The 14,147-nt window shown below is 40.6% G+C and overlaps 6 protein-coding genes across 6 annotated transcripts; 2 read left to right on the forward strand and 4 right to left on the reverse strand.

Moving 5' to 3' along the window:
- Positions 1-293: 293 nt before the first annotated feature.
- HG535_0E02600 (uncharacterized protein) lies at positions 294-1,370 on the reverse strand (the record flags this gene model as incomplete). Its single annotated transcript, XM_037289008.1, has 1 exon — positions 294-1,370. One exon carries the CDS (start codon positions 1,368-1,370, stop codon positions 294-296), a length of 1,077 nt encoding a protein of 358 aa, XP_037144903.1.
- Positions 1,371-2,139: 769 nt separating this feature from the next.
- TEA1 (Tea1p) lies at positions 2,140-4,266 on the reverse strand (the record flags this gene model as incomplete). The annotated part of the gene is made up of 1 exon (XM_037289009.1): positions 2,140-4,266. One exon carries the CDS (start codon positions 4,264-4,266, stop codon positions 2,140-2,142), a length of 2,127 nt encoding a protein of 708 aa, XP_037144904.1.
- A 165-nt stretch (positions 4,267-4,431) lies between these two features.
- Positions 4,432-8,451, reverse strand: KRE5 (Kre5p; the record flags this gene model as incomplete). Its single annotated transcript, XM_037289010.1, has 1 exon — positions 4,432-8,451. One exon carries the CDS (start codon positions 8,449-8,451, stop codon positions 4,432-4,434), a length of 4,020 nt encoding a protein of 1,339 aa, XP_037144905.1.
- A 419-nt stretch (positions 8,452-8,870) lies between these two features.
- On the forward strand, positions 8,871-11,741 carry ALA1 (alanine--tRNA ligase; the record flags this gene model as incomplete). The annotated part of the gene is made up of 1 exon (XM_037289011.1): positions 8,871-11,741. The coding sequence occupies one exon, from the start codon at positions 8,871-8,873 to the stop codon at positions 11,739-11,741; it is 2,871 nt and encodes a 956-aa protein (XP_037144906.1).
- A 161-nt stretch (positions 11,742-11,902) lies between these two features.
- POP5 (RNA-binding protein POP5) lies at positions 11,903-12,394 on the forward strand (the record flags this gene model as incomplete). Its single annotated transcript, XM_037289012.1, has 1 exon — positions 11,903-12,394. One exon carries the CDS (start codon positions 11,903-11,905, stop codon positions 12,392-12,394), a length of 492 nt encoding a protein of 163 aa, XP_037144907.1.
- Positions 12,395-12,479: 85 nt separating this feature from the next.
- On the reverse strand, positions 12,480-13,817 carry PRP45 (mRNA splicing protein PRP45; the record flags this gene model as incomplete). Its single annotated transcript, XM_037289013.1, has 1 exon — positions 12,480-13,817. One exon carries the CDS (start codon positions 13,815-13,817, stop codon positions 12,480-12,482), a length of 1,338 nt encoding a protein of 445 aa, XP_037144908.1.
- Positions 13,818-14,147: the final 330 nt, after the last annotated feature.

Genomic DNA, 14,147 nt, shown 5'->3' on the forward strand with positions numbered 1-14,147 from the left:
CATATATAATAGGGTCAATTTATATAACCATATTTAATTTGAAAGTATTTCCAATAATACCATATTAAAAAATAATAAAAGAAAATTAGTGAATCGTTCTGTAAAAATGTCTGAGGGAACCTTCCCCCGCCTTAAAAGAGAAAGAAAGAATAGAAAAAACCAAGAAAAAGCAAATATCAAACCTTACCATACCATACCCAATATTCCACTAGGAATACTTTTAACCCAATGAAAAAGAACAAAATGCTGACCGATTCGTGAAATATCTGGATTGATGATCTGTATCGAATCATCTACAGAAATTTCTTAAAATTTGAATCGTTCAGCCAACCAACTTTTTCAAAAGCTGCATAAAGTCTTGAGGCTTTATTAACATCAATTCTACAAGCTTTTTGGGCATCTGTTCTTCTAAATGGTAGTCCCTGCTGTAGTCTATGCGTTTTTTCCAAGAAGAGTCTTCTTTTTGAATCCAAATACAAATCACAGGGCAATCTCAAAACTTGGGCAAGTATCAGTTCAGCTGGATGCAGTTTGCCCTTCAACGGGTCATTCGACAAATCCATTGGTGAACCTTTCCATTCAACTTTCAAACACTTGACATTATTTGAGGGTAGAGTTGCAACCGAGGGCGAATAATCCGGCAATTTTTCCCAGGACATATTGGGTACATATTGTGGTATACTGTGCACAGCCTTTGCCGATGCCAGCGGCGACGTTAGCTGACTTTGGTGTTGGTAAGTGGCAGATCTCTTAGTACGTCTAGGGGTCGAAGGTCTCCTTATTTCCAATTCTGTCTCCGAATGCTCGTCTTCAGAGAAATTTCTCGCCATTCGTCTCGTTCTGCTGATTCTTTCATACTCTGAGCCCGTTGGCTTGTAAACTCTTGCTCTTCTCAGTGTTCTTGAATGCGACGATGGCATCACAGCACTGCCTTGCTGTCTCTCGGAGTTGCTAATCACGTTCTGGAACACCCGGTATTCTGATAGAAATCCGTGGGTGGAATGGCGGTATATTCTCGGGGACAGGCCGGGCGTCCACGACGGATTCACCAGAATGCTCTCTTGCTGCTCCTCCCCGCTGCTCTCGTCAAGGTTCAGCGTCCCCAAAACGTACTCGTACTCCTCGTCCAGGCCCTCCGGCTCCGGCGACAGCGGTGGCGACAGAATAGCGTTCTCCTCCAGCACCGCATCAATGCCTACGTTATTATCCTCGCCATCGCTTCTCGCATTCCCAAATCGGTTCTCCTTGGCAGCATCCTGCACCTGCTGGTGCAGCAACCCGAGCAAATGCGAAGCATTTGTCTTCGGGTTGTAATGGTTGCCACCGGTATTCAATTGCGCATGTTCCGGCTGGGGTGAATAAAACTCCATTATCTCACTCTAGTCCTCCACTTTCCTCTTATCAATCACTCTGTGCCTCCAATTGTGTGTCTGCTGTAAAACTCGATCTTAATTGTCCACTACAGCCGCTATAAATATCAATTAGCTACTTGAGTCTGCTTACCTGTCTGAACTACACCAACAATCCACTTCCACTCGCTCCAGAAAATACAACTTGTTATTATACTTTTCCCAAAATATGGCTCATCTCATCGCTGTGATCAATCATATTTTGCTTAGCAAGGAGAAACGTCTGCGCCAATCGCTCTGACACAGCCCATCGCATAATCCCACGGACTGCAGCCTGACAGAACAATCCTCCACGGCGTTCCCGCAGCAGCAGAAGCAAAAAACAAACAAAAACTAAAAACAAAAAAAGAAGAAAAAAAAAATAAGAAACAGAAAATCGTTTCTTGTGCCGTGCACAGTGAGGCGGGAAATATATTACAAAGAAAAAAGGATTTTTCCGAGTCGGATAAACCTCTTGCTGTGGTGTGCGGGGTCGACGCGAAGAATGCGGAAATGCGGGGGCGGGCAAGGGGTAAAAAAGAACCGACGGAACATAATGGAAGGTTACCCGGAGGAGCGAGCCAGGGTGCGGGTGTGAGGGCGGGACACACTCCGAGCAGAGGGCAGGTTACCCGCTCGATTCGCGTTCGGTGTCCGAGTCCGACGTGCCATGTCCGATGGTGGGGCGTGTCCGGCCGGACAGGTCCCGGCCGGGGGAGCAGTGTTACCCGCTGCTCGCGTGCTGGTACGCTCATTGTGGCGCTACTATGTTCTCGATGCCAAAGAGCTCTTTGATCAGATCGTCGATCTCATTACTCAAGGAAAAATCGTGTGTGTAGTTGATATTGCTGATCTGGGTCACAGCCTGCTTTTCCTGGTCAATATTGAAGTCCGTGTCCTCCTGTAGTCTTTTTGGCAGCTCGTAGGCTGGGGAGAGCTCGTTGTAGAACACGTCTTGGAAGAATTTCAGTTCTTTTTCCCACTTGTCGTGGTCGCGGTGGTAATCCTGTTCTTCTCTTTCCAGACTCTGCAGTTTCTTGAGAGACTTGATGGCAAGCAGACACGCGTACAACTGAAACATGGTGGCGTTCTGGAAACCGTTAAATTTGGCCTTGAAATTGTTGAACAAGGTTTTCAATTCGCCCAGGATTTCCTGCACGACGGTCTTGGACTCTTCGCAATCCTCTATGAAGGGCTTGTTGAACGTGAGGCGCACGATATAGTAGTAGTACCAAAAATACGAAATGGTGGGGTCTGTGCTGACGTCGATGTCCTTGAGGAGCCCCTTGGACCACTTCAGAAGGTCAGGCAAGGACTGTCTCCAGTTGTAGACCTTTAGATTGAACTTGATGAGATAAACGACTTTTTCTTCGGTGTGGTGCGTTTCGATGAATATCTTGGAGGTGAAAATCTGGACAATTCTGGACAGAATTATCAGGTTTTTCAAGGGCAGAGAAATCTGCAGGACGTGGAGACTTTCGAATCGGAACTCTTCGGTACCTTCCACCTCCGGCAGCTCGTCAGACTGGGGGATTGTGGAGTTTGAGACACTTAGCGTCGATGTGCGCCCCAGCAGCAGGCATATCAGATGATCAGCTATATAGCAGCCCCAGTAGATTCTTGATCTTATTTCAAGCTCGCTCTTCGTGAGATTCATTTTGCTTTCTGCGTCGATGTCTTCGGTGATCCAGACCTCGGGATCCAACTGGAACCCCATTTCGTAGCCAACTCGAATCGCCAATCCGGAGAAATACCATCCATTTTGATTATCACCTCTCCCTAGCTCGTAAAAAGCTAGACACAGTAATGCTTGCACTGTGGTGATCTTCGCGACACTCTGCTCGTCGAAGACTGTTTGTAATAGCGAATTTTTGCTTTTCTCATAGTATGTTTCAGAGTACTCTCGAGTATCACTTGATAGCCTACTTCCAACGGCACACATTGCGTATATCAACTCGATAGAACAGTAATGTGAATCCTCATAGTTATTTTCATAGTGGTTGAAGAATCCATACAGGAAACTTTCCCTGTGAAGAAAGATGAAATGGCCTGGGTAAAGAAATTTGTAGAAGTTCGATAATGATCTTATTATATTCGCATCATTGCTGAGATGATGAGTGCCATCGTTTTTCATTGTACGTACAATAACAGTTGTATGCAAGTCCCGGATCCTTTCTATAGTCCCGTTTTTCTTGTGTTCTTTCTCTACTGATGGAGTTGAAGATCTGGTAGATGAGGTAGTAACTGGTGAAAATGGTGCTAGAGATAATGTTTTTGATTTATGTGAAATTGGACCCTCAGGATAATAACTGCCCTTAACAAATGCCTTCTTAGTCTCTGAACCACTTTTTAGGTTTGAAATCATATTTGAGATCGTCTTTGGTTTTATTAGTACATCGTCGTTATCAAGTTTTAACAATGAGGTCGAATTCTTGATATTCAAAGATCCATTATCAGGTGTTGCCACTTTCTTTGAATACCTACTACCGATAAAACTCGAAGCTACGTCTCCTATCATCATGCTATTCAACCTTTCTGGTTCGTCAGGATATACTTTATCAACAAGAGTTTTCAGAGAGCTCTCGAGGTATGCAATATGTGCTTCTAGCGATTTGACATAAGACGTCGCATACCTTTTTTTCCTCAAATCTTCTTCATTTATATTACACTCTAGTTTCAATCGTTGGCAATTCCCGCATGGATAAGTCAAATCACATTTTTTCCTCCTCCTTCTGCAATTGGAACACGCCAATCTTTTTTTACCTGTTTTCGATTCATTCGTTTGCTGTTCGTAACAGTCATCGCCATGATCGTGTTCCTCGGGCGCTTGTTCAAAGGAACCTTTCACGCTAGCCGTAATGTCAGGGTCTAGTATCATGGTCAGACTGCATTCGTATTTTATCAATCTAAAAGCAGAGTTTTTTCTATATGGCTGCCAAATAAAAAAATAAATACAGTTCGATAGATCACTATCTTTTTTTTGTTGCTCACCTAATAATAGGAAGCTTTAGGAAATAGACAAGATATATAAAAATACAGATACTTATAACTCGTCATGCCAGATGAAATCATTAGCATCATCTCTGGAATCACTATCAAAACGCTCTTGAGTGCTAATTATTGTTTCTTTGTCAATCAATTGTAACCAGAAATTTATTTTATCGTGGTCGACATGCAAACGTTTCTTCTGTGATGATGGTAATCTGCTGATGGGGATCTCCACCTGAAGATCATTCAATAAATCTTGATCTATCTTAACTAATGAGCGGTAATCTGCGGTTAGCCTCTGGTAGTGCAAACGCAATTTGTCGCCATATTTCAAACGACGTACTTCATCAAGATTGATTAACATAGCCAATTCCAAGGAGTAGAAGTTCAGTCTATTCTTGGCTAGCATATTAGACCAGTAGCCCTCATTCCAATATCCTGACCCAGTCACTTTAAACATGGCCAAAGGCGTATTGAACTCATATGTGTTGTAAATTCTGGACGCATCAATTGGCGTGGGGGTGGGATTCAAAAGTAACACTTTCGATATATTTTGAGGAAACAGCACATCAAGGAAAAGTACTTTGAATGAATCTACTCTCCGGTCATTGAAACGTTGGGGTCTCAACCATAAAGGCCATTTAAATTTTATAAACTCAACCGTCCCATCAAGGTCAGGAGTTTGGTTAATATAGTTGCAGAATGTTTTGAAAGATTTGGTAAAATACGGCTCATCAAGAATCCAAAATTTGAACTTCTTATCTTTTTGTGGGGAGTCTAGCAGAATAGAAAGCACCATTCTTTTATATCTTTCCTCATCATCCTTGTTATTTTGCAAAATCGAATAAATATGTATCCGTTCATCCATTGTTATTACAGATACCTCCTCTCTGACTCGCTCTACTTGTACGTAGATTCGCATTGGGTTCAAATTTCGTATAATAAAACCATCTTGCAACAAATTGTCTGATCTAGCATCGGCCGAGATTGAAACTACTTGAAACCTAGGATCGCAACTAGCTATCTTAAGCTTGGAATTAAATTTTTTGGTAATGAATTGACCATAACCAAAGGTCTCCATTGTAGTACAGTCGTCCAATATAAAACCATCTTCATCGACAAGTTCCAAACAAATGCCACCAGCACCTTCGATATTTGCAGAGCTCACAGGAATATCTTCGGAGAAAGCATGAACTTCAATCACAACACCATTAATTTCTTTCATGTTTGAAATGTAGAGATTACTTGGTGCATTAATTTCAACCTGAAATTGGTCTATCAAAGGCTCTACATCTGTCAAATCTTGTGTATCCAGATATGCCCTTGAAATCGGTAACATTGTCACTTGTTCAGTTGGGAGGAGTATGATCTTGCAATTCACAAACGAAATTGCATCTGCAAATTGAGCCAAAGTCAAGAATTTCTGAGATCTTTCTTCGAGCGGGTCCAAAACCAATAAAAGTTCGACTGCTGATTTCTCACTTTTGCTTTGGAATGAGGAGTAGCCATTGACTTTGTGATATTTAGAAAAATCTATTCTTGGTATGAATGCCTCAGCTGTATATTCTATACCATTATGATAAATTTGGGTTCCTTGATAGAAAACTTTGGTCAAAGCTGCGGACAGCATTTCAATAAAGTTTGGTCCAAGGAATTTTCCCGTAGCTCCAGGATATATTGTTTCCAATGTGTATAAAGAATCCAACGTCCTTTGCGCTTCTCTTTTAATGATACTATCGAATGTTATTTTACTTGGAACTTCGTCTTTCTCGAAATGAATAAATCTTCCATTAACGATAATGAACGAAAGATCATTCATATGGCTTATGGTTATATCTGGCAGCCAGTGCGAAAATACAGCCCTTGCGACATCATTTTTGGCAAAAGCATCTCTAGAGACGGCAAGAAGTTCACCCAATGTTTTGAGCAATTGTTCATCCGAACTCGCTTTTACTATTTTCCTCCAATTTGAATGGGATAAAGGGCCTGTGTGGATGATTCTTATCCGAACACCTGAAAATGTTGTACTTAGCAAGTTGCGCAATCTTTTTAGTGCAGACCGAGTACTATAATCTTCAACCAAACTAGCAGTATGCAGGACATTGTAATTATTTCCCTTGACATATATTGCAATACGATCCTGTAAGTTATCAAGCGCAGAGTCATTCATGAAGGTATACGTAGCATCAGAAAAGTAATCAGGCGTGTACTTGCTATTTCTTGCAATAGAAGATTTGAAGTGCAATATATTTCGCACGTCAATCTGTTCCACATTAGAAAGCTTTGAAAGCTCTCTTTTCAGATATGCTGTGTCTTTTTTTATGATTCTTGCAACCAGATAATGCCAAGTGTTTTTTTTGAAAGGATAGACCTCTCCATTGATTATTATCGATGTGTTAAAGATTTGCAAGTCATTCAAAATGCCTGAAACATCAGGAATTTCATATTCGCATTCCACAGGAGCACTCTCTTCTAGTATGTTTTCAAGGTATTCTTCGAGCTCTAAAAGATCTTTGTCTCTTAATTCATATATCCTTGCTATGTAATCGTTTGGAGTTCCCTTATTGCTCAAAGGAAGTAGGCCTATTCTTTGCGGATATCCCTGGCTCATAACTTTTATTGCACGGTTCAATCCTTCCATAGCGATTTGTGTATCAACGTCGTCAAGGGAATCGAAGTTGATAACAAATATCAGCTCATTCCAGTTGAATCTGTATTCAGGTATTTCGCCAAACTTTGACTTCTCGAAAAACTTTTGAATATCAGTTGTCAAGTCATCGTACTGAACATCCGTTTCAATGTCGTTGAAATAGATAACACTCTCTGAGAATCCTGGTATCCGATGAAAATCAAGTTTAATAGGTTGCAGCTCCTTCAGATTGGGCAGCGAAAATTGCGAAAACATTTCTAAAAGTCTCTTAGCTTTGAAAGTACTTGCATTGTCATCAATGAACCGCAAAACTCTCTGGATGCTCTGGAGATGATTATATTCGGACCGAATGCCATCTAGGAGTGTGATATGATCCAAAGAGGAAAGCTTCCAGTTTTGACCATTTATATAGAGTCCCAAAGTATCGTAGTCTATACCCCCTTTTTTCAAAATTTTATTACTTTCGAGAATTCTATTGGTATCTTCGTGTAAGGAAGCCAACTGATTCGTTAACAAAGGAAAATTATCGATTATACCTTTGGCGTACTCAATGGTCTTACCATAATCTCTTGTCGTTTCGTAAAAGGTTGCTATTAGTGAGGCTACTTTCAGATCCATGTCGGTGAGTTCTTCTTCGGTTGAATTATAGAACCCATATTCAGTTTTGCTAAACGGTTCAGGTATTTTCATCGTATCAATTGGAAGACTTCCGAAGTCGCATCCTGCTTTTAAAGTGATATCGAAAGGTATTTTTCGCAAATGGGTATCTTCAAGAAGGCATGTTGGTCGCCAGATGTATCTCAGCTTTCCAGCACCAACGGATTCTGAATATAAATTTCTGTTGAAATCCTCAAAGATGCCATTGGCATCAGGACACCCATAAAATACAACGAGGGGTGCCTCTCTGTTTGTGCCTATAACCACATCATCATACTCTACAATTTCGTCGTCGGGAATCTGTGATTGTCGCTTCAATTCGGATGATTTCAAATAGAAAACATCGTCCGAGTTCTTGTAACGCTTGCCATCTAATTCAAAAAACGATTTTCCAGTGAATTCATTCATGTACTTTTCTATATATTCCTCCGTGAAAATGCCCATGGGATAATAGTCGCAGTAAAGCGGTAAGAGAGATGCTACATCACCTCTGCCGTACTTTGAAGTCAAGGTCCTACACACATGTGCGAGGATGTCAACATCACCTTCCAATGGCCCCTCCTCAAATTCGGTATCCTCCAACTGCGTCACGAGTGGATAAAGCCTTGGCAATAGTGTGGGATCTTCATCTTTCAACAGGAATTTTAGCGCCGACCATACTCTAACAGATTTGGGGACACCCATTTGCGGAGCATCTAGATCCAAAGAATTTCCAAATTGCAGCCATATCAGGAAAACATAGAGCAGCTGAGCAATCACATTCATCATTGAGTACTATAATGCCTAGTTACACCTAAGCCCTTTCGTGTGATAATTCTTTAATTAGAGTAAAGTAGCTCTCTTTTGTCCGAGGTCTGTTACATGTCCGGTTTCCTTTAGCATTTTCTCACCTTTCCACTTCAAATTTTTTATCATCGCCAAAAAGTTTGACCTGATAAGAGACACACAAATTGAGTCACAACTCTTCTTGATCAAAGGAAGGAACCATCTCTGCACTTTGATTGATCAGCTATCCCAGGCTCGTGCTATAAACACTCTCAATTATTAATCTGGAATCGACGTGACTATATTTAAGGTCGGCCTCTTCAAATTCACATTTCTCTTTTTGATACAAGACGATAGCCTTTCGTTCCAAGCTCAATATTTTCTGTCATTTTAAAAGACCATTCAGCCCAATTAAGACCAATATGACCACTGGCGGCAAGCAAAAATGGACTGCAAAGACAGTTCGTGACACCTTCTTCGACTATTTCAATAAACAAGAACACAGATATATTCGTTCATCTCCTGTGATTCCGTATGACGATCCTACGCTTCTGTTTGCGAATGCCGGTATGAACCAGTACAAACCTATTTTCCTTGGAACCGTCGATCCCGCATCGGACTTCGCTTCTTTAAAACGTGCTTATAATTCACAGAAATGTATCAGAGCCGGAGGTAAGCATAATGATTTAGAAGACGTTGGAAGAGACTCTTATCACCACACTTTTTTCGAAATGTTGGGGAATTGGTCATTTGGCGATTATTTCAAGAAAGAAGCCATAGCATATGCATGGGATTTACTGACAAAGGTCTATCAAATCCCACCTGAAAGATTATACGTCACTTATTTCGAAGGTGATTCTAAACTTGGCCTAGAACCAGATTTGGAAGCGCTTGAGCTCTGGAAGAATGTTGGCGTTCCAGAGGATCATATTCTTCCTGGAAATGCTAAGGACAATTTTTGGGAAATGGGTGACCAGGGTCCATGCGGCCCATGTTCTGAGATTCACTACGATAGAATTGGCGGCAGAAATGCTTCATCATTGGTTAACCAAGATGATCCCGATGTGTTAGAGGTTTGGAACTTGGTGTTCATTCAGTTTAACAGGGAGCAAAATGGATCTCTAAGACCACTACCCGCTAAACACGTTGATACAGGTATGGGATTCGAACGTTTGGTATCTGTTTTGCAAGATTGTAGATCCAATTATGACACTGATGTTTTCACTCCATTATTTGGGAGAATTCAAGAACTGACTGGTGTTAGGCCATATACAGGTAAATTTGGTTCAGATGATGTAGACGGAATTGACACTGCCTACAGAGTCTTGGCTGATCATGTTCGTACTCTGACATTTGCTTTGGCCGATGGTGGTGTCCCAAATAATGAAGGTAGGGGTTATGTTTTAAGACGTATCTTAAGAAGAGGTGCTCGTTATGTTCGTAAGTACATGAATTACCCAATAGGTAATTTCTTCTCCTCTCTATCTCCAACTTTGATTGAGCAAGTAAAGGAAACTTTTCCAGAAATTGCAAAAGATCCTGCCTTTTTGTTTGAAATTCTTGATGAAGAGGAAGCTTCATTCGCCAAAACTTTAGATCGCGGTGAAAGGCTCTTCGAGAAGTACGCCGATGCAGCTGCTAAGTCAGGTACCAAAACTCTGGACGGAAAGCAGGTGTGGAGACTATACGACACGTACGGATTCCCCGTAGATTTGACTGAATTGATGGCGGAAGAAAAAGAACTAAAAATCGACACTGCAGGTTTCGAGAAAGCAAAACAAGAATCTTACGAAGCGTCCAAAAGGGGGGGAAAGAAAGACAATTCAGATCTGTTGAAATTGAACGTTCACGATATATCCGAATTGAATGAGGAAAAAGTAGCAAAAACAGACGACAGTTTTAAATATGGTACCGAAAATGTCGAGGCTACTATTTTGAAATTGTTTGACGGCAGCAAATTTGTTAATCAAATTACTGAACCTGGAAAGAAATATGGTGTTATTTTGGATGCGACCTGTTTCTATGCTGAGCAAGGTGGGCAAGAATATGACACGGGTAAGCTTGTTATTGACGACGTTGCAGAATTTGAAGTCGAGAACGTTCAGTTGTATAATGGATACGTGTTGCACACCGGAACTTTGGAGGAAGGTAAATTGTCTGTCGGCGACAAGATTATTAATTCATATGATGAATTGCGTCGTTTCCCAATCAGAAACAATCATTCCGGTACCCATATTTTAAATCACGCTCTTAAACTTGTTCTGGGGAATGATATTGACCAGAAAGGATCTCTTGTTGCACCTGAAAAGTTAAGATTTGATTTCTCTCACAAAAAAGCTGTTACTGTTGAAGAATTAAGCAAAGTTGAAGAAATTTGCAACAAGGAGATCAAACAAAACCTGGGAGTCTACTACAAAGAAGTTTCTTTGGATCTTGCCAAATCCATTTATAACGTTCGTGCTGTGTTTGGTGAAACATATCCAGACCCTGTCCGCGTCGTTTCCATCGGCAAACCTATCGATGATCTTTTGGCTAATCCATCTAACGAGGAATGGTCTAAGTACTCCATTGAATTTTGTGGTGGTACTCATGTTGTAAAAACAGGTGACATCAAGGAGTTTTTGATTCTAGAAGAAAGTGGTATTGCTAAAGGTATCAGAAGAATTGTTGCTGTAACCGGGTCTGAAGCTTCTGAGGCACAAAGAATCGCGGATCGCTTTGCACAGAAATTAACTGAGGCCGAGAAACTACCTTTTTCACCTGTTAAGGAGAAAACTTTGAAAGAACTTGGTGTGACGCTGGGTCAGCTTTCAATCTCGACAGTTACCAAAAATGAACTGAAGAGCAGATTTACAAAGATCGACAAAGTTGTGAAAGATGAAGTAAAAGCCAAAGCAAAGCAAGAAACAAAGAGAGCCTTGGATGAAGTAAAAGAATACTTCTCTCAGAATGAGGCTTCATCTTTCTTCATTAAGCATATTGACATATCAGCAAACCCTAAAGCTATCACGGAAGCAATTAATTACATAAAGTCTTCTACAAAGGATAAGTCGATATATCTGTTTACAGGTAATGATCCCGAAGGAAAAATTGCACACGGTTGCTACATATCCGATGATGCACTCAAGTGCGGCGTTGATGGACCATCACTTGGAAAAATAGTGTCAGCATCCATTGGTGGTAAAGCCGGTGGTAAAGGAAACGTTTTTCAAGGAATGAGTGCAAAAGCAGATGGTGTTGAAAAAGCAATTGATGAGGTGCAATCTTTATTCAAAGAAAAGCTGAATATTTAGAGAACTGTTTATAAAAATATGTTGTATAATTAATAAGAATTTCCTTCGCATATCTTTGAAGCGATTGTTTTTTTGTTTTTCATATATGAGAAAATTTGATCTGAATATCCTTTTAGTCAAACATGAAAGTAGTAGCCATTGGATGAGATGGTATTGTCACAATGGTTCGTTTGAAAAGTCGATATATACTATTCGAAATCGTATATCCGACTGGCACTGATAGCATTACTTCGAGTTTAGAAACTGGAAAGGACATATTTCTACGTCATCACCAAATTACACCGCCAGATATCTCAAGCAAAACGCTATTACAAGAGATAAGGAAGTCCCTTCAACTCAATTTTGGAGACTATGGTTTAGGGAAGGTTTCATCCTTGCTGCAAGTCAAATATTTTTCAAACATGACATCTACCGGTATACTGCGATGTCACCGGGAGGACTGCGATCTTCTGGTAATGGCCCTGTTTCTTATGAAAAAAATCTCAAATACAGACAGAGTCATAGTGAATCCAATAAAAGTCAGCGGAACAATCAAAAAAATTGAGGAATACTCTTGCAGGAGAAACCAGAGGCTCTTATCAATTATAAAGCAAGATTACGAATGCAGAGTTGATGATTTCACCTGTATTAGTGAAGATGAAGAGCAAGAGTGAGCGCTTAAGGCATAATAGTATAATATGTATATTACCATTACTTGATAAACAAGAAATAACTAAATAACAGGATAACTAGACGATATCATTTTTCTTTCTTCTCTGTACTCTCCAATAACGTGTCATTATCGGCCTTCGTGAAATGGATGGTTTCACCAATTCCCGAATTTTGTGCTGCGCTTGAGCCAGTACTATTCACTTGCTCTAGATTGCCCCTATAGATCCCACTACTATTCTGTCCCGCAAATAACGGCTGATCATAAAGCTGTTCCTCATGTCTTTTAGCTTGGGCATTCGCGCCTTTTGAAAATAACCTCGAATCATAATTTGCTTCTTTTGATTCAGTTACCTTAGCAGCACTCAGTATTACTCTTTCTGAAATATCTCTACCCTGTGAATATGCGAGCTCTCGCAACCTATCTGCTGTGCTCATTTTGGATTTTCTGATCCCGTGTTGAAGCTCTTGCTTGCGTTTTTCCCTTGAAAAGTTTCGTTGAGTTTCATTATCATTCTCCGGTGAATGACTACTGATAGCATTGTGTAAGTTTCTATACTGCTCTCGATCTTCTCGAGCTTTTCGAGCCAAACTCATCAACCTTTCTTCTTTCTTTATGGTTTCTTCTTCAGCTAATTGTCTCTTGGCCTCTGCTCTTAGTTTGATTTCCTGTCTTGCCTTCCGATCAGCGCTTTCTAAAGCAGCTGAAAGTTTCGAAAATCCATCACTGATCTTGTGACCCTCTAACTGTTCAGAGCTAAATCTTCCATCCATTTCCAAACGTTTTTCTAGGGCGATGGTGTAACCTTTTGGATTCTTCCAGCTTGAAATTGCGGCTGGAATTTTCCACATGTCACGATCCTCTTTTGATAATATCTCTGCCGGATCCGTACCTAACGTCTTATGCAAAATCGGAGTGATATCTTCCTCATCGGTTGGAGCTACCACTTTGGTTGCCTTTATCGTATTCGGTTGTAAAGGGTCTTTGGCTTGATCTACAACAGTTAAGATCCTTGTTCGACGCGCTCCGGAAGGCTGAACCGTATCGTATCTTAACTCATAAGCACTGTCGTTGATTTCCTTTGAGCTTTTGACGGTTGTGGACCTTTTTTGAAGATGATTTGACAGCACTTTCTCGAAAACTCTCTTGGTACGCCTGTATGCCTCTTCAATATCTTCGCTAGATGGCTTCGGTATATGTAGATTGAAATTTCGTTGTCGCATGGGGATTATATCCTGAAAGGTAAGTTTTTGAGCTACAATAGAGTCAAGGTTGGTATCACTTTCCGGCATAGTCTTAATTAATTCATTATCATGGTGAACTAGTGCATTCAGCACGTGTTCCTGGTTTCTTCGAGTCTGGGTGGCCTCCTTAGACTGCTCACTTTCTGAATGCTTTGGAGATGGAAGCAGAGAGGTGAATGACATTACAAGTTGAGAAGTCCGGTATGCCTGTAGCTCTACTTTGCGTTTGTATTTTTGATTCTACCGACTATCTTTTCTACAGGCGAAGAACTTAATCAACGCAAATATCATTAGAAACGTTTTATACTTACGAATCATAGAATGCCTATATAAACTACTTTGCAGATGAGGAACGGCAATAATAGCTTGAATTATTGTTGTTAAACATGATCTGTGCAAAATATGTCAGTAAATATGAAATACCCACGGATTTCACGCTGCTCACATCTATTGAGAAATGGACAAGACCTACAATGCATGCTTCCATAAAAGCTATACATATACAGATTATAG

The sequence above is a fragment of the Zygotorulaspora mrakii genome, chromosome 5 (assembly GCF_013402915.1).
Source record: "Zygotorulaspora mrakii chromosome 5, complete sequence".
Classification (NCBI taxonomy): domain Eukaryota; kingdom Fungi; phylum Ascomycota; class Saccharomycetes; order Saccharomycetales; family Saccharomycetaceae; genus Zygotorulaspora; species Zygotorulaspora mrakii.